This window comes from Lepidochelys kempii, chromosome 1 (genome assembly GCF_965140285.1).
Source record: "Lepidochelys kempii isolate rLepKem1 chromosome 1, rLepKem1.hap1, whole genome shotgun sequence".
NCBI lineage: Eukaryota > Metazoa > Chordata > Testudines > Cheloniidae > Lepidochelys > Lepidochelys kempii.
Window position 1 is genome coordinate 263,433,376 of NC_136380.1, and position 22,659 is coordinate 263,456,034.

The following is a 22,659-nucleotide window of genomic DNA, read 5'->3' on the forward strand; positions in this document are numbered from 1 at the left end:
GGGTGTTCAAAGTGGCAAGAATATTGTGAATAAAAAACTGGGAGGTCACTAAAGCTTTCACCTTTATTTTCAAAGGTAACTTTAAAGCCCTGGATTTTTAAAAAAAAATTAGTCTTTCATTTTAGAGTGTGTGTGACAGTATTATGGCAGAGTTGTTTGTGATTCATATTATAATTTGTATTGGAAGTATCATTTCAAAGATCCAGATCATCAGCTGGTGTAAAACAGTGTAGCTCCATGAACTTCAGTAGAACTACAGTAATTTACAACGGCTAAAGATCTGTCCCAAAATGTCTAATGCATGTCACACAGTGAAAGTAAGGACTTCAGTAACTGACCTTTCAATCTTTGCCTAGGACTGCAAGGAAGAGGGAAGGTTGGGAGTGGTGAACTGCAAGGCAGAAACATTTAAAATAGCAAAGCCCTTTTTTTTTTTCTGTAGAATTTGCTTTGGGCCTTTATTGCAGGGGAAGCCAGACAGTGAAAAAGAAAGAGACAGGGTCCGTTCAGAATAATGGAGACACACTTCTCTGTAGGCCAGAGTTGCTGAGATTCTGTTAAGAAAGCTTGACTCTCGGACAAGACTGCACAAGCTTTCATAACTAGGGCCCTACCAAATTCACGGCCACGAAAAACACATCACGGACCGTGAAATCTGGTCTTTTGTGTGCTTTTATCCTATATTATACAGATTTCATGGGGGAGACCAGCATTTCTCAAATTGGGGGTCCTGACCCAAAAAAGTTGCAGGGGGGTCACAAAGTTATTTTAGGGGAGTCTCAGTATTGCCACCCCTACTTCTGTGCTGCCTTCAGATCTGGGTGGCTGGAGAGGAGCAGCTGTTAGCCGGGCACCCAGCTCTGAAGACAGTGCCCTGCCAGCAGCAGTGCAGAAGTAAGGGTGGGAGCGGGGCGAGGCGGAGTGGGGCAGGGCAAGGCGGGGTGGGAGCTTGGGGGAAGGGTGGAGTGGGGGCAGGGCCTGGGGAGGAGCCAGGGATGGAAGATGTGGGGCAGGGGTTTGGGAGAAGGGGTGGGGCGGAAAGGGGTGGAGTGGGGGTGGGGCCTAGGGGGGAATGGGGGCCAAGCACCCCCTGGGTAGAGGGGAAGTCGGCACCTATGGTGAATTTGGTAGGGCCCTGACTACACAGCATCCTTTGGACTTCAAAGGATTTGTTGCAGGACTTCGATCAGTGTCTTGAGGCTCTCCCAGAATCCTGAAGACGAGATGCTAATTCCTGAGCAAATGGATTCATCGGAAAACTTTAGACATGTAGGAGTATGCTTGTGATGTCCCCTTTTCTCCATCTCACCTCTCCCACTTTTCCCTAGGGGGAATGCTTGTTCCAGGTTCTGGGTGGTCATGACTTAAAGCCAGATGCGGGATGTTCAAAAGCACTCAGCATTGGCCTAGTCCTGCTGCCATTGAAGTCATTTGGAATTTTACCATTGATGTCAGTGGGGGAAAGAGTTAGACCAGCACTGAGCGCTTTTGAAAATCCCATGCGGACAGTATACAAAGTATTGTGCTGATCCAGTCAGCAATGGTGTATGCATCATCACAATCACTTACCTTGTACACAGTGCCAAAAAACATGGCCCTTTTAAGTAGGTCACTGTGAAGGGCTCAGCTCACCTCTGGAGTTGCTCCTTGTGGTCAGGCATGGCAGCTCTCACCCTGTCTGGCACCCCCTGCCGACCGATGCTCTGGTCCTCTGGAGGTCAGCCTCTTCCTGGGATGATCCTACAGCCAGGTCATGATTTAAGTCCACCCATTCCAGGGTGACATACAGTCCAACAAAATAAAAATCCAGTCCTTATATCTGGTGTCTGGCTCCAATGCTGGGCCCTGTAGTCCTTTCCCCTTCTCTGGCCTTGTGCCACCATACCAGTGGCTGGTATGGGAACCCAGGCACACACAGTACACCACTTCCTAGCCCAGGGAACCTATAATCAGCAGCCAAAGACTGCTCCATCTCACTTCTTGCTGCTACCTCCATGGGCTTCTTCCTACTCAGTTTGTCAGGCCTTCTCCCCTGCAATCTCTCAGTCCAACTCTTGATTATTTTTGAAAGTGGTTTCTCATGTATAATTTAATATAGAAACTAAAGTTGTCCTATATACCGACTCCCAGGACCCTCTTCTGGGTACATCACACTGTTGTTTAAAAGAAACTCAACACTTGAGTCATCCCGCTGTTTATAGACCTGAGGTACCTTGCCTGCCCCTCCCCTGCCGTATCTTTTCACTAAAAAATGTGAGAGTATAAAGCAATATAATAAAAGTTAAATGTATGTCTCGGCCTTCCGCCTCTAAATCACAGCCAATATTAGGGTCACCTGCTATACAAGATCTTAGCTTAGTGGGGAAATTTTGCTTATTATTGGAACTTTTGGCAAATGCTTTATTTTTGGAAGGTTTTTCCCTTCCCCTTTGTGCACATGTGCACAAAGCAGTGTATTACATTCTTTCTGCTGATTACTTCCACTTGAAAAGCAGAATAGTTTGAATAGCTCGTGGACAATACAGTTCTCCATTTTACTTCCATGTTAAAATAGGTAGCAATTGAGAGAACACCATTCTCTTCTCTTCCACCTCTCCCCAGCAGTCTCTCTTAAGAGAGGCCAGCTTCATGGTTAGGAACAGGGCTTCATGGAAGCACTGTACTTCTTTCCTACCTGGTTGCTTCCCCTTGCAAATCAACCAGTCTTATTCTTCCAGCCACAAGCACTCTGTCACCCTATTGAGCCTTGTCTACACGAAGGATATGGTGTTAACAACCATGGAGAATTTTCTAAAAATTACCCTGGTGTCAAGAAGGCTTAAGATTAGAATTCTGTTTATATGTTTATCTGGAAGAGGCCAGGGGAGAGACTACCAAATGATAGGTTACAAATGAACTGTGAATTAGATCACTCTGGTCTCCTAAAGCCAGGATGGGATTTTTGAAAGTCCTTGGTCTAGTTCCTGGTGATTGGCTTTCTCTATTAACCAATCTGAGAAAGTAGTTTCACATTTGGCTAGTATCACTAAGCTTACCTAGCTCCCCATGCATCATTTATCTCCAGTCTTTCCAACCTCAGGATGTGTCTGATCAAAGAGTTTGTATACACAGGGAAGTTAGTATGAATAGCTAAACACATTAGCTATTGTGGGCTTTTTTTTCTCATGTAGACAAGCCCAAAGTCTTTGTGAGACCTTAGTGCTCATCTGGGTCATTAATAAAGACATTTAGATAAATGTACAACTGACTAAGTTTTCAAACCTAACAGTACAGTAGCTGCTGACTCTGGGCTTTCTGTACAGATACAACAGGTTTTAATAATTCTTGTTAACTTCTCCTTTTCTTCCTTAGTTGTTTTCTCCATAGCAGTATTCCAGTATCAATATAGTGTAATTATGGCATTATATGAACAAATGTTTTATGTAAAGGGAATAACTTAATGATTCCTTTGGGGGTGAAAGAAAAACAAACTTGTATTAACAGCTGAAGTTGCTCACTTAGTCACTTCTCCATCTGAAAATAATTTTGTTTTGGTCTCTTTGCCTCCCAGCCCCTGAGTGTCTTTGATGTCCGCTTCCTGAATGCAGTTGGAGATTTACTGGACCTTATTCCTGCATTATTCACGTATTCAGTAGTGGGTTGGTATAAGGATGACCCAGCAGGCTTTGGGAGATATCAGTGGGACATCGGTCACTGCTCTGCTCTTATCAAGGTGAGGGCAACAAAATTTCTCATAGCTTCTAGCCCCTGAGTAGACTTGTATCATGATCATGTTGATGTAACCCTCATTATTATGACAGGTTTCAGAGTAACAGCCGTGTTAGTCTGTATTCACAAAAAGAAAAGGAGTACTTGTGGCACCTTAGAGACTAACCAATTTATTAGAGCATAAGCTTTCATGAGCTACAGCTCACTTCATCAGATGCATATCGTGGAAACTGCAGCAGACTTTATATATACACAGAGAATATGAACCAATACCTCCTCCCACCCCACTGTCCTGCTGGTAATAGCTTATCTAAAGTGATCATCAGGTGGGCCATTTCCAGCACAAATCCAGGTTTTCTCACCCTCCACCCCCCCACACACAAATTCACTCTCCTGCTGGTGATAGCCCATCCAAAGTGACAACTCTTTACACAATGTGCATGACAATCAAGTTGGGCTATTTCCTGCACAAATCCAGGTTTTCTCACAACCCCCCACCCCCATACACACACAAACTCACTCTCCTGCTGGTAATAGCTCATCCAAACTGACCACTCTTCAAGTTTAAATCCAAGTTAAACCTGGATTTGTGCAGGAAATAGCCCAACTTGATTGTCTTGCACATTGTGTAAAGAGTTGTCACTTTGGATGGGCTATCACCAGCAGGAGAGTGAATTTGTGTGGGGGGGTGGAGGGTGAGAAAACCTGGATTTGTGCTGGAAATGGCCCACCTGATGATCACTTTAGATAAGCTATTACCAGCAGGACAGTGGGGTGGGAGGAGGTATTGGTTCATATTCTCTGTGTATATATAAAGTCTGCTGCAGTTTCCACGATATGCATCTGATGAAGTGAGCTGTAGCTCACGAAAGCTTATGCTCTAATAAATTGGTTAGTCTCTAAGGTGCCACAAGTACTCCTTTTCTTTTTTCCTCATTATTATTTATATTTCAGGAGCACATAGGGGCCTCAATCAGGTGTCAGGGCCCCATCATCTTGATTCCATTTTGTTTTAACTGATACTGTACATAGATAGGTTTCAGAGTACCAGCCGTGTTAGTCTGTATTCGCAAAAAGAAAAGGAGTACTTGTGGCACCTTAGAGACTAACCAATTTATTTGAGCATGAGCTTTCGTGAGCTACAGCTCACTTCATCGGATGCATACTGTGGAAACTGCAGAAGTCATTATATACACAGAGACCATGAAACAATACCTCCTCCCACCCCACTCTCCTGCTGGTAATAGCTTATCTAAAGTGTTCATCAAGTTGGGCCATTTCCAGCACAAATCCAGGTTTTCTCACCCTCCGCCCCGCCCCCCCCAACTCACTCTCCTGCTGGTAATAGCCCATCCAAAGTGACCACTCTCTTTAAAATGTGTATGATAATCAAGGTGGGCCATTTATTATCAAGTGAGTTTGTGTGTGTATGGGGGTGGGGGGGTGAGAAAACCTGGATTTGTGCTGGAAATGGCCCACTTTGATTATCATGCACATTGTAGGGAGAGTGGTCGCTTTGGATGAGCTATTACCAGCAGGAGAGTGAGTTTGTGTGTGTGGTTTTTGGAGGAGGGTGAGGGGGTGAGAAAACCTGGATTTGTGCTGGAAATGGCCCACCTTGATTATCATACACATTTTAAAGAGAGTGGTCACTCTGGATGGGCTATTACCAGCAGGAGAGTGAGTTTGTGTGTGTGTGGGGGGGGCGGAGGGTGAGAAAACCTGGATTTGTGCTGGAAATGGCCCAACTTGATGAACACTTTAGATAAGCTATTACCAGCAGGAGAGTGGGGTGGGAGGAGGTATTGTTTCATGGTCTCTGTGTATATAATGTCTTCTGCAGTTTCCACAGTATGCATCCGATGAAGTGAGCTGTAGCTCACGAAAGCTTATGCTCAAATAAATTGGTTAGTCTCTAAGGTGCCACAAGTACTCCTTTTCTTTTTGTACATAGATAATTTTTCTAACAAATCATTCTAGTTCTTGTTTTTGTATCATGTTACTCTTGTATTTGGTCTTTCATTTGTCTCTAAATTGAAGTTGTTTAAGATCTGAAGATGGCTAAAAGCCACTTTGGAGAGATAGATGATAAGTTCCCATGCATTTTTAAGGGGTACAAAACATCTCAGAATGGCCAATCATGTGACTCTGCAGCGTGCCTTTGAAAAGGTCAGCATCTGATTTTCCAGAACCAGTCTCTGTCCCTTGGTCTGGTAGTGATCAGGAAGACTGTTGAGGCAGCATTTTAGCTTTCTGGGGGGAGGACCGGGGGATACCTGTATCTGATTTAGAGGTAACCTCTTTGTGTAAATTTGGGGAGTTAAAGATGCTATAGGAGGCTGTGCAACTGGGGATTTTCACAATCATCCAGGAGAAGCACTATGGTCCTATGGCAATTGGTGTGATATAAAAATGGTTAGAAATTGGTTTTTCGTTTCTAGGGGTGGTCTCCTTCCCTGTGCTGTTACGGGGTTGGAACACTGCAGCTGTGGGCACAGTGCTCTGAGGAGGGAGTGCCATCTAGATCAACAGGCAGTCTTGGTTTGATTTAAAAAAGAATTTTTGAGAGAGGTTTTGTTATTGGGCTTCGGAAAGAATCTCACTGCAGATGGTGGCCGCAACATGGTGCTTCAAAGATTAAGGTGACAAAATGGGGAATTCTCAGGGTTCCAGATGGGATCTGAAGACTTCTGGGACACTCCCTTTTGGTGTGGGGAATGTCGCATCTCAGGAACCTTAGCTTAACCTTGAAAAGAGTCCGATATTTATGTACTGTAACTGGCTCCTGGATATTAGAGCTGAGTGAAAACTTAAAAATGTTCTGTCAATATACATTTAAAATTTTAAACAAATTTGCTTTTACTGACAAGGTCCCTTGTCTTTGCCTTCTGTACTTTCTATTTAACCAGGTCACCAAGAGGAACATACACAAAACCAGCATATTTTCAGCTCATATTGAAGAATATTGTAGAAAGCAAATTTTGCATTTGTAAATATGAGTATTTAAGCAGGAAACTTGATTCTAAGTAGCACTCAGGGAACTGAAACATATCATAATACATGTGTCCAATAAAAACTAAACTAACTAATTTCAAATAATTACTACTAATTGCTTGTAAACAGCGAACTGACCAAGGATTATTCCCAGAAATGTCAGTGACTAATTTTTAACAGCTATAGCTGGCTGCCATTGTAGGGCAGCTTCTCCAAGCTGACCTCTGTAAATTTCCCTTAACCGGTTCCACCCAGGTTGGCAACACGTTCTTTTTTTAAAAAAAGCAAACAGAACACAAAACAAACCTTCATAACAAAAATTCTTTCCTCCCAGGTGCCTTGTCTGGGGTGAAGGTGTTAGCCTTCCTCCCCAACTTGGAGGCCAGGTCACACCACCTCAATCTTTTCTCCTGTGGGCTGGGAGAGGTCAGCAGGCAACCAGTGCTTCCCCTGCTCACGTCTCTCTCAGAGTAAGGCAAGAGTCAGGTTGTATGCCATGCTTTTTCCCAGAACTTATTCTGGATGGCGGACAGAGAGGGGAGCCTTGTCCCACACCACACTGCAAAGCTCCTAATCCCAGGCCCTTAAAGAAACAGTACCCTGGGTTTCCCCAGACACTGTCACCTTCAGACCACTTCTTCTCTCCCAGCACCTGCAGCTGTCATTTCTTAGGCCCTTATATCTGCTCCAGAATTCCTGGTCTCCCAGGCATCCCCTCTCTGGCTTTAAAGATTATTAAATCTTATAAAGATTATAATCTCCCATTATAACAAGAGATTCAAACTTGATAGTCTGATAATTCTTGAACAAAGGCAAAATCCATCATATGGGTTTTTTGCTACAAGTTGTTCTTCCAGGTCTACTGGTGTAGAGTTGAGTGTTACAATGATCAGGATTACTCACTGTTCTGCTTCTGTTTTCTAGGTTCTCCCCGGATATGAGAACATCTATTTTGCTCATTCCAGTTGGTTTACATATGCAGCTACGCTGAGAATATATAAACACTGGGACTTCAACATCACTGATCCAAAGACTGTTACTGGTCGGATCTCATTCAGCAGTTACCCAGGTAACTGGGGTGAGAATAGGAAACCTCATACTCAGCTTTCATAAATGCATCCATGTCTGTATGTGCCCTCTCCACAGCTCACTGACTCTTGTGGACTCTTCTATAAAAGCCTTATAGACAGGACACTGTTACTGTAGGCACCGAGGCTGACCTACCTTAATACCCTTAGAAGCCAATAGAGGAAAATATTTTCCAGATTTATTGTTTTGAATGTGTCCTTTTTTAAAAAAATTGTCTGAGATTGTGTTCTGAAGAGTACTTGTTAAATATTCTGCAACCCCCTGGCGCAAATGTCATTCCTTTTGAAAGAGTTTGAATTCTGCTTGCTTGGTACATGTTCGCCTGCATTGCTGATCTTTTCCCCACCCTGCCCAAGAGTAGCCCTACAGTGCTAGTGTGTCTCTGGTGATAATACAGTTCTGAACACTTCACTTTAGTGGTGTGACTGATACTAATGGGATTACTAGGGAGTATCAGATTTACATCATCTTTGACATTTGGTTGCCAGTCCTCAAATTGATTTTTCAATCGCCTTTTTGATTTGTGAAGGTGGGGGTACGTGTTGGGGGAGGGCGATTCTACCTGACCAGCGAACTTTAGACTTACTCTCCCTTCAGAGGATGGTCTTTTTTTCTTGTTCTTTATGTATGCTTCATGTTTTAGTTATGTAGCCAAAACTACTTATAAACTGCCACAGACAGACTTGGCAGCACATCTCATTCTCCTCATCCTAGAGCAATGTTAGAAAGTGCCAGTAGTTAATGTTAAAATGTGGATTCTTGGTTTTAAAAAAATGGGTGGGAGTTCAGATGGAGGGGTGACGGAAATGATTCTAAACTTCAGGACTTGAAAAAGTAAGCAAAATGAAAAGCTGTTTGTGTTTGCATCACACACGTTTGAAGCTGAAATTCAAAACTTAAAATCATTTTTTTAAAAAAATAGTTGAGATGGGTATGCAGGCAGAGGCTAATTCTGATAGAACTGTGGTCATCAGTTTGTTTAGCTGAGGATTTCAGTACTCCAGTTAGTTGGTGTGTTTCCCTTGCAACAGAAGCTGAAGGGTCCTCAGTGTCTCTACCTACAAACAGCAATAACCCTGGGGTGGTAGTGTTTTTTTGAATGACATTTGAATGAAATTGAGGTTGAGGGACTGCTTGTCTTGTGCATCCTCTCTCTCCGCAATGGTCCTTAGGCACCACCTTCTCTTAGAGATTTGGGCTCTCATCTTTGAGAGGCTACTGAAGTCAGATTAGAAAATTTCCACCAAATTATCTCCTTTCAGTAGTGCATTCTAGCAGTATTAGGAAGAAAGTCTCTATAGTAATTCCAGTCCCCACTGGCAAGGAATGCCACTCAGTCTCTGTCACCTGTTGAGAAGGAAAGGTACTGTCTAGGTACCTAAACAGACAGAAGGCTAAGGGCCAACCTGGATCTGAGATCTCTCTGAAAAGATGCTGTTGAGAACCATTGCACCCTTTAGAAAGGGAGATGGAGCTTACATGTGTACAGACATACTCTCTGTGCTTCAGATATGGAACCAGAACTACCGATTTAAAGTGTTGCCATTTGGGCTGGCATAAGTGCCAAGTGTTACAAAATGCTTTGCAATCTTTGTGGCCTCGTCACACAAGACAAAAATCTGAGTCTTCCCTGATTTGACCAATTGGCTCGTCAAGCACTTCACCTTGGAAGATATCAAAGAATCAGCCACTGAGGTGCTGGTATAACTAGAGTTCATTCTAGAAGACCCAAAGTCTCAACTTGTTCCCTAGAGACAGTCAGAATAGCCCAGAAATGTTGTAGACATGGCTCATCTTAAAGCTTTCTTGTGCCAGGACAGACTCTGATACAATGATATGGTAGAATTTGCCATTACCTGCAAATTTCAGCAAAGACAAAAAGCTACAAAAGTTAGGTGTCATGGCCACAGTGAGGTTCCTGGCTCCCAGGGTATGTGTCTACATGAGAGAAATTCAGCGGACTCTGAATTATGGTGTAGTATCACATGCCATTAGGAGAGCCAGATCCAGTGACCTCATCAGTTGGCACTAGCTGACAGTATGGCTCACAGACTCTTGCACTTTTCCAAATGATGGACAACAACTGAGACGCAAGCTTGGTGTCAGTCTAGGGACATCCTGCAATAAGGAAAACTTCCAAATTCTTCTGCTGTAAGTTGCAGTAATGTGATGGAGTCTTGTACCTTTCGGTCATTTAGCCCTCTGGGGTCTACAGTGGAACCCACAGGTCCCATGTCACAGCTCCAAATGAAGACTGCAGCCTTTTCCATGTACATGACCCACACCAGGCTATCACTTTTTCCCCTGAGCCAAGAGAAGTTTGTTCTGACAGAGCCAGCCAGCAAACTGTCTTGATAAAATACACTATATTCTGCCTGGTTGCAATCGTGCTATTAGCAACTTCTGGTTAATGGCAACATATTGTTGGGAACCAGTCCCATCTCATTAACATCAATGTTAATGGGATTTGGATATTAGCAACAGCATGCTTCTTATTAACAGCTTTTTTTTTGAAAGAAAGGGCCACCTGCAGGCATGTTTGCAAGACTGCAGCCCTGGAAGGAAGCACTGGGATGTGCAAACCTGCCTGAGGCCAGTGCTTCGCATGTCCCAGCCACTTCCTTCTGGGGCTATATCCCAGCAAACTGGCCTGCACACAGGGACCACAGGAGATAAAGGGCTGCAGGCCGGGGGACTGCAGCCCAGATCCCAGAGCTGCACGGTACCTCTCTGTGCTCTCTGGGGGACTGCACACACAGAAGGAAGCGCTGGGACATGCTGAACTCTGACCCCTGGAGAGCGCAGGGAAAGGTGCCATGTAGCTCCGTGGGCCCCAGTCTCCCACTCCCCACAGAAAGCCCCAGCATCCAGGCTGCAGCTCCCCTCCCTGCTGCTGCCCTGCCCCCAGACAAGTTTGCAGGGCTGCATCCATGGAAGGCACGTCCCAGCGCTTCCTTCTCTGGCTGTTGCTTCACTTCCACTTACTAGCAAATGCTGGATAATAGCAATAAGCGGAATCTACTGTAATTGGAAACGCAAATCAGCTCAGTGTAAATATAAGTATTAATTGACATTTCACAGATAGAGACAGTATGAAAGGCATAAAACAGAGACAGCCATCCCTCCAAGCCATCCCTGATAATTAGTTTACAAAAAGTAATTCTAGATTATATCTGGCCTACCTCATGACAGAAAAGTCTTGGCTCTTCTACTTTCCAAAGCTGCTTCACATCCCCTGTAAGAAGTGACATGTCCTCCCAGAAAAAAAAAATATACCTCCTCTCCAGTCAGTGTACTGTTTGACCCCAACACGAGTCACGTTGCCCCAGATAGCAGATCCTCCACATTGTGTCGCAATAAATACTGTTTTTTTATTATAGCACCCTATCTTTTGCAGTCTGGTAAATAGGTTGTTAGTTAGTTAACATTGGGTCACAGCACATATTATGTTTTTGATTAAGCATCCTTTATTTTGTAGTTAACAATAGATACAACTAGAGGGTCGTACGCTTCATTGCTTATGTCGGTCGAGCTGACAAATAGGGGTGGAGGGAGGTAGCAATACACTCTCCATCTCTGAAACTGCAGCAATTTTACAGGATACTGCCACAAAACCTACATTTTATTGTCAGTTTGTCTTAGCCGCTCCTCTTTGTTGATTTATCAGTTTCCTATCAACAACAAGTTCTCCTTGATGGTGCCCATTTGGTGCTGCGGGCAGAGGAGCCTGAGCAGTAGCATTGTGACAACAGAGGTAACTCAGCCAGTTATCACTCACTCCCTTCAGCGACCTTAACCCTAACCTTGCTGCCTGCATTGGTCATCTCTCCCCTGGACATTGCCCATGTGATGCTGCACACAGAGGAGCATTGTGACAACAGACACAAAGAGAAATGCCATTGAGTTGAGTGTAAGGCCTGGCTTTGCTCAGCCAATTAAGATTTCAAAACCAGGCTGAAATAAATGATGCTTTAGCCACTGGGTTACCCCTATAGAGAATACCACATGAATCTAAATACAGCAGATAAAATACAAAATTGCACAGGCCAGGACCTGATTTCTGCAGCTGCTGTGGGAAGCCCTGCTGCATGGACCATGGAGCCAAGCCTCAGGCAGGAACCAGAGCCTGATGCTCCTAGCCAGGGCCAGCTCCAGGCACCAGCGAACCAAGCAGGTGCCTGGGGTGGCAAATGTAAAGGGGCGGCAGGACGTTGCGCTCCGGGGTGGCAATTTGCCCTCAGTGGCGGCAGGAATTCGGTGGCCGCTCTGTCACAGCACGTTTCGCGCTTGGCGGCAATTCGGCAGCGGGGACATGACTCTTATTCAGTCACCAGCAGCAATTCGGCAGCCGCACCATCACTCCGCCTCCATGTTCGGCGGGAAGGATTCTGCCTCCCCGTTTGGTGGCAAGTTGGGGTTTTTTTGCCTCTTGGGGTGGCAAAAATGCTGGAGCCAGCCCTGGCCCTAGCACTATGATGTTACATTGGGTGTGGTTCCCAGCATGTCTAGCAAAAGAGCAAAGAAAGCCAGGCAAGAAGTGGCTTCATCATGGACTCTCCAATGTGTTTGCTGTGTGCAGCTCTGTTCAAGAATTCAAAGAAGGCCTTCAGTGTGAAGGAGCAAAACAGAGATTGCTTTCTTGATGAAGACGACTTGCATAATATGCCTGCTTCCTTTGGAAAGACTCCCACTAATGGGATCCCCACTCAGAATCACTTGGGCCCCCCTCCTGAAAGAGATAATTATAGCCATTTTTGAAGAAGAAAACTAAAGAACACAATACATTAGCCAGCTGTCGAGTAGCCATCTCCGGACCCTGTGGATTGAGCGAGTTACTTATTGATATCTAACCTTCCATTTAAGCAAACTAATTGAGAGCCACCTCCAACTACACCTGTCTACTGACAATAATCCTGGACGCCTCCTGGTCAGGCTTCTGCCAGGACATGGAGCAGAGAAGCATTAGTCACATCACCAAAACCAATAGGTTCTGCCTGGAATGTGAAGGGTGAGGGGCCTGGAAGGAGCAGGGATGTGAGTGGCCCTGCGGGGGGTGGAGGGTTCTGGCTGAAGTGGGAACAAGCATGCCGGTTGGGGGGCAGGCTGGAGTTGGGGTGAAGAGTCTGGCTGGAATAGAGTGAGGGGGCCACTAACTCATACCCAATTCTTACCCTTTCCCTAACCTTGAGATCTCTTCCTCACCCCTGTATCCAGAGTGACTCTGCTGCCCTGTTACAGGCTTTTTTAAGGTCACTGCCTCACCTTTGTATTCTAAGTGATGTCTAGAACATTCTTGTAATTTTGGAATTTATGGATGCAGTGGTCAAAAGTTATTGTGTTACATGCAGACAAACCGAGAAATGCCATCAAGTTAAGTGTAGGGCCTCACTTTACTCAGCAGTTAATAGTGCCATGATGAATGAGGCTCCAGGTCCTGGAAACTTCAGTTTCCTACATTGTTTGGAGATAAGGTAAATGGCTCTGATCCAGAAGATGTAATCAGATTGCTTGTGTTGGCTTTGATACAGGAGTGACAGGGTTCATTTGAGAAGTTTGTTTGAGAGATGCTGATAACGATGGGAGACTGGTTTACAGATAGGTTAGATGGATTGTACAGAGAGGCAACAATTGACCAAAAAAAAGCAATTTCAGTTACATCAAGCTCTCATGCATCCTTAAACATAGATGACAAAGACAAAGATGAATGAATGGAACTCCAGCCATCTGCTGATATCTCAAGTTTCCACTTGTCCTTATTTCTGAGGGATTTTTCCCCTTGTTGAACTTGTAGCATGCATTTAACTTTTTCCTTTCTCCGAATATTGATATATTCCAGGCCACACTGGCATATTTGCACGTATGTTATTAGGCTGGGAAAGGATGACAGATGATATTTTATTGAAAAAGAATTGAGGATAAAAATCAGTGAATATGAAAACCCAGGAAGAAATCATCCTTTCTAGCTTACCTGGATTTTGATGTTTTTGTAATTAAAAATTCCACTTTTAAATAACAATTTATTGTATAAATTAAGAAAAAAATCACAAATAACAGAAGATGTGACCTGCCCGGGAGGGGGACCCAGCCAGCCAGACCACACACTACAAACAACCACACACAATCTCCTGGAAATGTCTACTTTTAAGATCCTTGAAAGACATGGTATTCTAAAAGATGGCTTGTTTGAGTCAGGTCCATCAGACCACTATATCTTCAAGGAGGAACAGGAATTGGCCTTTGCAGTCACATGGTAGGGGCTATTACTCCATTACAGGGCCTGTATATGGATATCTAAGGCTTGTCTACATGGAAATTGAAACCAATATAACTAAACTGGTTTATAATTAACAGCTTGAGTTATTTTGGTGCAAGCCTGTGTGTGGACACTTATTTCAGAGTAAGAATGGCCTATTCCAATATAATTTAAATTGGTAAAATCTACTTTTATTCCGAATGAGTGTCCACACACAGGTTTGCTCCCAAATAACTCAAGGTGTTAATTACAACTACAGACAAGTCCTAAGCATTTTGTACTGCCACTCATCACTGGAGTATCCAAGTGTGTAAAATAGACTATCAATAGAGAAGAGTCTTCTGACCTTCTTGGCATCTCTAGCTCTTCTCCCATATCTGATGATAGAAAACTAAAGGAGAGTGCTAATTGGCCATTATCTTTGAAAACTCATGGCAATCGGGGGAAGTCCCAGACGACTGGAAAAAGGCTAATGTAGTGCCCATCTTTAAAAAAGAGAAGGAGGAGGATCCTGGGAACTACAGGCCAGTCAGCCTCACCTCAGTCCCTGGAAAAAACATGGAGCAGGTCCTCAAGGAGTCAATTCTGAAGCACTTAGAGGAGAGGAAAGTGATCAGGAACAGTCAGCATGGATTCACCAAGGGCAAGTCATGCCTGACTAATCTAATTGCCTTCTATGACGAGATAACTGGCTCTGTGGATGAGGGGAAAGCAGTGGACGTGTTGTTCCTTGACTTTAGCAAAGCTTTTGACACGGTCTCCCACAGTATTCTTGCCAGCAAGTTAAAGAAGTATGGGCTGGATGAATGGACTATAAGGTGGATAGAAAGTTGGCTAGATTGTCGGGCTCAACGAGTAGTGATCAATGGCTCCATGTCTAGTTGGCAGCCGGTATCAAGTGGAGTGCCCCAATGGTCGGTCCTGGGGCCGGTTTTGTTCAATATCTTCATAAATGGATGGTGGAGGATGGTGTGGATTGCACCCTCAGCAAGTTTGCAGATGACACTAAACTGGGAGGAGAGGTAGATACGCTGGAGGGTAGGGATAGGATACAGAGGGCCCTAGACAAATTAGAGGATTGGGCCAAAAGAAATCTGAGAGGTTCAACAAGGACAAGTGCAGAGTCCTGCACTTAGGATGGAAGAATCCCATGCACTGCTATAGACTAGGGACCGAATGGCTCGGCAGCAGTTCTGCAGAAAAGGACCTAGGGGTTACAGTGGACGAGAAGCTGGATAGGACTCAACAGTGTGCCCTTGTTGCCAAGAAGGCCAATGGCATTTTGGGATGTATAAGTAGGGGCATTGCCAGCAGATCAAGGGACATGATCGTTCCCCTCTGTTCGACATTGGTGAGGCCTCATCTGGAGTACTGTGTCCAGTTTTGTGCCCCACACTACAAGAAGGATGTGGAAAAATTGGAAAGCGTCCAGCGGAGGGCAACAAAAATGATTAGGGGACAGGAACACGTGACTTACGAGGAGAGGCTGAGGGAACTGGGATTGTTTAGTCTGTGGAAGAGAAGAATAAGGGGGGATTTGATAGCTGCTTTCAACTACCTGAAAGGGGGTTCCAAAGAGGATGGATCTAGACTGTTCTCAGTGGTAGCAGATGACAGAACAAGGAGTAATGGTCTCAAGTTGCAGTGGGAGAGGTTTAGGTTGGATATTAGGAAAAAATTTTTAACTAGGAGGGTGGTGAAACACTGGAATGTGTTACCTAGAGAGGTGGTGGAATCTCCTTCCTTAGAAGTTTTTAAGGTCAGGCTTGACAAAGCCCTGGCTGGGATGATTTAGTTGGGGATTGGTCCTGCTTTGAGCAGGGGGTTGGACTAGATGACCTCCTGAGGTCCCTTCCAACCCTGATAGTCTATGATTCTAAAGCTGTGCTTGGGATAGGTTTTATTTATTGCTGCATTTTGTTTTTTGGAACTAACTACTCAGAACTTCAAGCTATGAGTGTTCCCTGCCTGTTTTGTGCTTGCAGAAACCTGTTATTGCTCTGTGTTCAGAGAACAATTATTTGTAGAGTAATTCTCTTCTAGGTGTATTCCAATCTGAGAAAAGCCATGGAATCCTGATTTATGAGAGAGGATAATGGCTTGAGCCTTCAAAGTCGCTCTGGCTCTATTGTAGCACATATGCCTGATACAAGTTATATGCCTTTTTTGTTTGAGAAAGGAACATCTTTTGGTTAAAGCATGGGACTGTGAGGCAGAGCTGGAGTCTATTCCATGTTAAGAGCCCACAAAGATAACAGGAACTCTTCTGTTTTGTTTAAGGTTTTTTGATGTCTCTGGATGACTTTTACTTACTTGGCAGTGGCTTGGTAATGTTGCAGACCACAAACAATGTGTTTAACCAAACTTTACTTAAACAAGTGGTGCCCGAATCTCTCTTTGCCTGGCAGAGAGTCCGTATTGCCAACATGATGGCAGACAGTGGCAAAACCTGGGCACAAACTTTTTTAAGATGCAACTCTGGTAAGTAAGTTTATATGAACTTCTGAATAAAGAAAACACTCCCTACTTTTTTTCCCACCCAGCTTCTCCAGGCAGTAGTGAAAGATCTAACCTCCTCCTACTTGCCCCCTAGGAACCTATAACAATCAGTACATGGTCCTGGATATGAAGAAGGTTAAGCTGGAAGGAAGCCTGGAGGACGGAGCACTCTATATCGTTGAGCAGATCCCAACACTCGTGGAGTATTCTGATCAGACAAGTGTTCTCCGTAAAGGTAATCACTGTTTTGATAGTTTTAGGGTTAGGAAAATTCAACCATTTGTGCAAACTGATGGGAGTGTTATTTTACTTCTGGGACTCCAAGTTGGGAAGCTTTTTGTGTAAATGTCACCGAGATCCAATGGCAGTAATTTCTTGTGTGCACCTTGGTGTTCCATATGAAACTGGCTCCCACCTGCTGCATCTGAATGCAAATGGCCACCGTGAACATCTTTTTAGGATGTGCTGAAGGTAAGAATTGGTGACTTGTTCTTCTTTCGCTGACTTGGCTTTCTCCTGCATGGTTTTCCTCTATACTGGAGTGCCTTTATTTTTTTCTCAGAGGCGGGAAGAAGCATTTTTAATTAGTGCTGAATTATTTTGACATTGAGAGTCACTTGAACCTTTTTGTGATTGTCACCCCAGAGGGAAATGGGTTTAAAAGAAAAAAAAGGACTCAGATAGACTCAGTCTCTGAGCTGAGCTTTCATGGGGCTATATTATCTAGCAAATATTTGCTCTCCAGAAGATATCTTAAGCCCACAGCAAAGCTAGTGACAGGTTGACTGAAAATATAACCCAAAGGCATTGTAAGAAATCATGCTAGCAGCCAGCATCAGCAATCAGGGCACATTCACAAGCATTTTCCAGGCACTTGTGTCTGAGCTCTGTCCACAGTCTTCATTGTTTTGTTTCCATTGTTCTATTGTGCAGTTGCACAGCTGAAGATGTGATGAGTTTCAGAATTGACCCACATACACAAACATTCAGGAAGATGCATCAGTCATAACTGTGGTGGGTTTGTTCTGGCTTTCTGCCCTCTCTAATTCCGTGGAAGCGTCTAGAAGATTTTTGGTGCTATCGCAATATAAATAACGCTTTGGGGGGGGGGTGCTTATCATGAATAATCTATAAATTTTCTTCATCTGCTTTATGTTTTGTGTACCTCTAATCTGCTGAAGATTCAGAAATAAGTGGTTTTTCTCCTTCTGTTTCTCACTTTTTGAAATGGCTTAATTAGGGACAGACTAACAAATTGAGGCCTCATTAATCCCCTCTGACTGGGGGAGCTCATGGCAAACTTCACTACCTGCAAACCTAGAGAATCTGATGTTGGACATTGTGGACACATGCTTCTCCCAGATTCTCACTGAGGATCTGAAACATGGCTACTTATATGGCAGTTGGTTGTTCCTGCTGCTGCGTGGGTGGGCTTAGCATCGCTACTCTGGTGGCTCTTCCGAGGGGCTAGAAATGAAGGAGCCTAATAGCTGATCTCAAGTGGGGTAGCAGGAGAGAGGTCTTTAGAGAGGTGGTTCCTCCTTCCCATTGCTCTGGGATTGCGACAGATACCTGAGGTGCAGTGCCCGCTGGTGATGGCAGAGGATGATGCATCAGTGACTGGGACCAGACCATCTGCCCTGTGTGATTGGACCAAGCCTTTCTTAGGCTGAGCTGGAACTGCTGTCGTGCAGTTTCATTTTGGTCTTGTGCTTGGCACAGTCATTTTTGCCTGCTTCTGCCAAGTCCTCATTTGGGAGGCCAGTTGCCTGTCTAGTATTATCCTTCTAGCCCATTTTGTTGATGATCTGTGTTTTTCCTAGTCAAGTCCCTCTGTCTCTGGACCAGATTAAGGTGTGTTCTCTGACTATGCTTCTGTCTCCAGGCCCCCTGGCCTGGCCATTCACTTGTACCATGTGTTCAGTTCAAGAGAACATGGGGAAGTCTGATTCAGGTCATCTGCTGGTTGGGTGTGGTTTAAGCTATTCTATGTGTTTCCAAACCCTAAGTTTTCCTGACTTATGCATTTGGGCTACAGTCAGGGAAGCTGCTGGTCTCGTCCCCCAGCTATAGCTACTTCCTGGAGCCTGTCTATAGTCAGGCTGTATTTGGACCTGACCTACCCCTCACCCCAGGATCTGCAGTCACTCCTCTCCATAGTTTGTACAGAATGTTCTGCCCTAAGCCTGGAGCTCCTTTTTAAGGCCTAAACATTTGCCTGAGAGCCAAGCAAATAGACTCATGGCCTGTCCCTTGTCTCCAGATGAGCAGAACCCGGAATCCCTCTGTTCAGCAACTTCAGGCAGCTGATCTCAGTGGCTATCTTCCTGCCCACCAGAAAGAGCAACTGAGAGACGGTGGGTCTAGTGCTGCCAGTTGGCTCCTTCCCTCAGGTTGTCAGGGCTAGCAATGGCTCTGGTCAATTAAGGGCCTGAAAAGTGATGGGGTAACATCAGAAGTCATTGGGGGAAGTCCTGGTGTCTTCCAAGCTGGTGGTCCATGTGTGGCCACCCAGCAGGTGTGAGAGAGGAAGATAGAAAATGTGCAGTGAGGACTAAAGAGTTAAAGGAAATCAGAGCAGGAAGAGGAACAAGTCACAGCTGGGGAATTTACAAAAACAACCCACAAACTGGAATTTTGGCAAAAAACAGAAAGATCAACTCTGTATTTGAATGTTTCTTGTACCACATGTAGAAGATTTTAGGGAAGGGTAGAGGCAGAGCCAAAAGGTGCAATTCAGAGGCACTTGGGAAAACTAAAAGCATGTAATTTTTTAAAAGAAGTTTTTTAGCTGTTGTGTATGGCTAAGTTTTAAAGGATTGGAGGCTTTAGAGAAGAGAATATGCAGGAGTGGAAAATGAAATGAATTGTGAGGCTTAAACAACTTACTGCTTTGGAAAAATCTTCATGTGTGTTAAATGTTAGAAAAAATAACATTTTACATTACGTGCTTTGATAACATGGCCATTTCCCAAGTTTCTGGACATGTTTTGCATATGTTGGATCAAGCACAGTACAAATCAACCATTTCCCCAAAGTCTGAAATACATACACTTCTTCTTCTCATCCCAAAGCATGAGGAGCACTACAGAACCGGCACTCATTCCTGTCTGTGGCTTGTCCCTCCATTAAGCCCAGCCTGGTGAAGTCCCTGCATACAATCTCCTGCCATGTAGTTGGTGGTCAGCCTTCAGGTCTGACTGACCGTGGTTGCGTTTGTATTATTTTCCTCTGCATCCTGTTTGCCTTCTAAAGTGTTGTAATTATTATAATCTTTTTGATTTCAGCCAGACCTATACCGTCACTTCACATCCTGCTCCTTCTAATTTCGTCAGTTGTCAATGTCATTCCACAGTACGTACACTTCCATCTTCCAAAGAACTCTCATCTCTGTTATCTCCAGCCGCTTTCTGATGTCTGTTTCATTTAATGCAGCTGCTTCCAGACCACAGAATAATACTGCTAGTACATTGGTTTGATTCATTTTCATTTTGATGCCAAACAGTGTTTTTGTCAGTCCATAATTTCATCAACTTCTGTGTAGCTGTTGTAGCTGAAGCACATGTCCTTTTAACCTCATCTTTGGTGGAACTGTTGGTTCTGATCAATCTTCCTAGGTACGTGTAAGGTTTTACTTGTTCTATGACTTCACCACTGCTGCATTTCAACACTTTACATATTGTCCCTTTTCCAAGATGCAACCACTTCATCATCTTGGCATTTATTGTAAGTCCAAGTCAACTACACCAATTTTCCAAGGTAGTGAAGACCGTCATCATCAATTCAAACATGTCTGCTAGTTGTACAGTGTCATTTACATGAGCCAAAGAGCTTAACTTTAGATCACCCAGCGTCACGCCCTCCAACTTATATACCATTTTTAATGTCCAATTTAAGAACATGATGAAAAGTGATGGTGATTCCATGCCCCCTTGTCTTACACCAAACTTTGACTTGAACCAGTTGCTTAATTTTCCACCAGTTCTTACGGCACCACAGGAATCTTTGTACATAACTTTTATAATTGCAGTTATTCTGTCTGGAACTGCATATGATTTTACTACTTTCCATAATGCTTTTCTCCAAACCAAATCAAATTTCTTCATGAAGTCGACGAAAAGAGCAAACATCTTTAATCCCCATTCTCGCTTTTTTTCCATCAGCTGTTGGAGTGTGTGTCAGATCAGTTCAACTTTGGCCTGGTATGAAGCTGCACTGATCCTTGCCTACTGCTACTTCTAAAACTGGCCATAATCAGTTGACAATTACTTTCATCATGATTTTTCCAGTACTGATAATAAGCTTTTACCTCTTCAATCATTCAAATTGGCAGGATCTCCTTTCTTCAGGATTGGTACAACTATTGCCTTTACCCAGTCATCAGGTACTTTCTCTTGCTCCCAGACCTTATATATTTTTCTAATGCTTTGATAGCACTTATTCCACCAGCTTTTAGCAGCTCAGCTGTTATATTATCCATTCCTAAAGCTTTCCCATTTTTTAACTGCTTCATTGCTCTTTCTGTTTCTTTTTCAGATGGTGGTTTAGTGCTTATATCCATTTTGCCCTGTTCATCTGGCATGTCTAGAATGCTTGCTTGCATCTGGAAAAATTACACGGTTCAGCTCTTTGTCAAAATGCTCCTTCCATACTTCCAGGAACTCTTCGATATTTGTTGTTGGTTCACTGGTAGCATTTCTTACCACTTGCATTGTTGACTTGATTGTGTTTCTGTACAATTTAACCTTTTTGTAGATAGATGGGAACTCTGATTTCAAACCAGGGCAGATAGGGCTTGTTTCACCTCTTTAGGCAAGTCTGTCTAGGAGAAGAAAAACTGATTTCAAATCCAAGCAGTCCAAGCTTGTTAGCCTTGAAGGGCAAGTAAGGTGGAACTGTTGATCGTGCCTGTTCCTAGCAGGCCAGCAGGCTATGACATCGCGTTCCCATGAGCTGGATAGGGTAGAATGTGCTAACAAGCCATTGCATCTGAAATTGATTTGTTATAGAAACAATACAGCAAGCCAGACTGATTTATATGGCCTAACAAATGGAAATGGTCATGGATTTTGATTAACAGCTTAACCCTATTACACATATTGCAAGTGGAATGTTAGAACGGTTCGTGTCAGGCCAGACCGAGCCAGTAGCGGAGGAGCTAAGGAAGTTACACATTACCTTTGCTGCCAAACAGAAGACACATTGGCTGAGTACAGGAGAGTTCACAGTTGGACATGATACTTTCTTTTACTCAGGACACTCAGGTGGACAAGTGAAGCATAGGGATGGGGTTGCTATAGCAATGGACAAGAGAATAGTTACTTCAAATAACTGCTGGAAACCAGTGTCTGAGCAGATTGTCATAGCAAGGTTTACTACTGCCTGCAGTAAACTATGCGTAACTGTGACCTGTTGTTATGGACCACCAGAAGTAGCAGAAGTGGAAGAGAAGGGTGGGTTGTAACAACAGGTGGATGGCATTGTAGATGAGATTCCTGACCATGATATGATTTTTATAATGGGAAATATGAATGCAAAGGTTGGTAGCGGATATGATAAGCAAATGAATAAAGTTGGGACAACATGGTATCAGGATGGCAAATGAACTTGCTGTGAGATACACAATCTGATTATTGGTGGAGCTTGGTTTCTTCATGAAGATATGCACAAGATTATGTGCAGCTCAGCAGACAGTCAAACTAAAAACCAGATTGACCACATTATTATTAGTAAAAAGCATAGAAGGGCACTTTTGGATGTTAGACTATAGAGGTGCTGGCTGTGGCAGTGATCATGAATGACGAATGGGAAAAATTAATATTAAGTTAAAGTCCAAGAAACAGAGGGGTGTAACTGGAGCCAAATTTGATCTTGATAAGGCTAGCTATGTGAGGGAGGTGTACAAGTTGATGCTTGAAAGGTGTTTCATTAATTTGTGTTTGATGAAGAAAACTCACTACAGACTGGATGGGAAATATTCAAGGAAGTGACAAAATACAGTGGAGGAAGTTATTGGAAGGTGTAAGCAAACAAGGGAAAGCTGGACATGCAATGAAACAAGAACATTACAGGAAAAGTGTAAACAAGCCAAGACTGCTGGGAAAGTGGAAGAAATA

General features: G+C 43.8%; 1 protein-coding gene and 1 pseudogene across 2 annotated transcripts in view; both read left to right on the forward strand.

Annotated features, from left to right (window-relative positions):
- Positions 1-22,659, forward strand: part of PLBD1 (phospholipase B domain containing 1) — a 52,556-nt gene that overhangs the window by 23,115 nt on the left and 6,782 nt on the right. For both annotated transcript variants that reach the window (XM_073327305.2, XM_073327306.2), the window contains 4 exons: positions 3,551-3,712; positions 7,627-7,771; positions 16,325-16,525; positions 16,638-16,778. In XM_073327305.2, the coding sequence (XP_073183406.1) occupies positions 3,551-3,712; positions 7,627-7,771; positions 16,325-16,525; positions 16,638-16,778 (649 nt within the window). The remainder of the gene's footprint in view (positions 1-3,550; positions 3,713-7,626; positions 7,772-16,324; positions 16,526-16,637; positions 16,779-22,659) is intronic.
- On the forward strand, positions 12,293-13,499 carry LOC140909177 (myosin regulatory light chain RLC-A pseudogene; annotated as a pseudogene).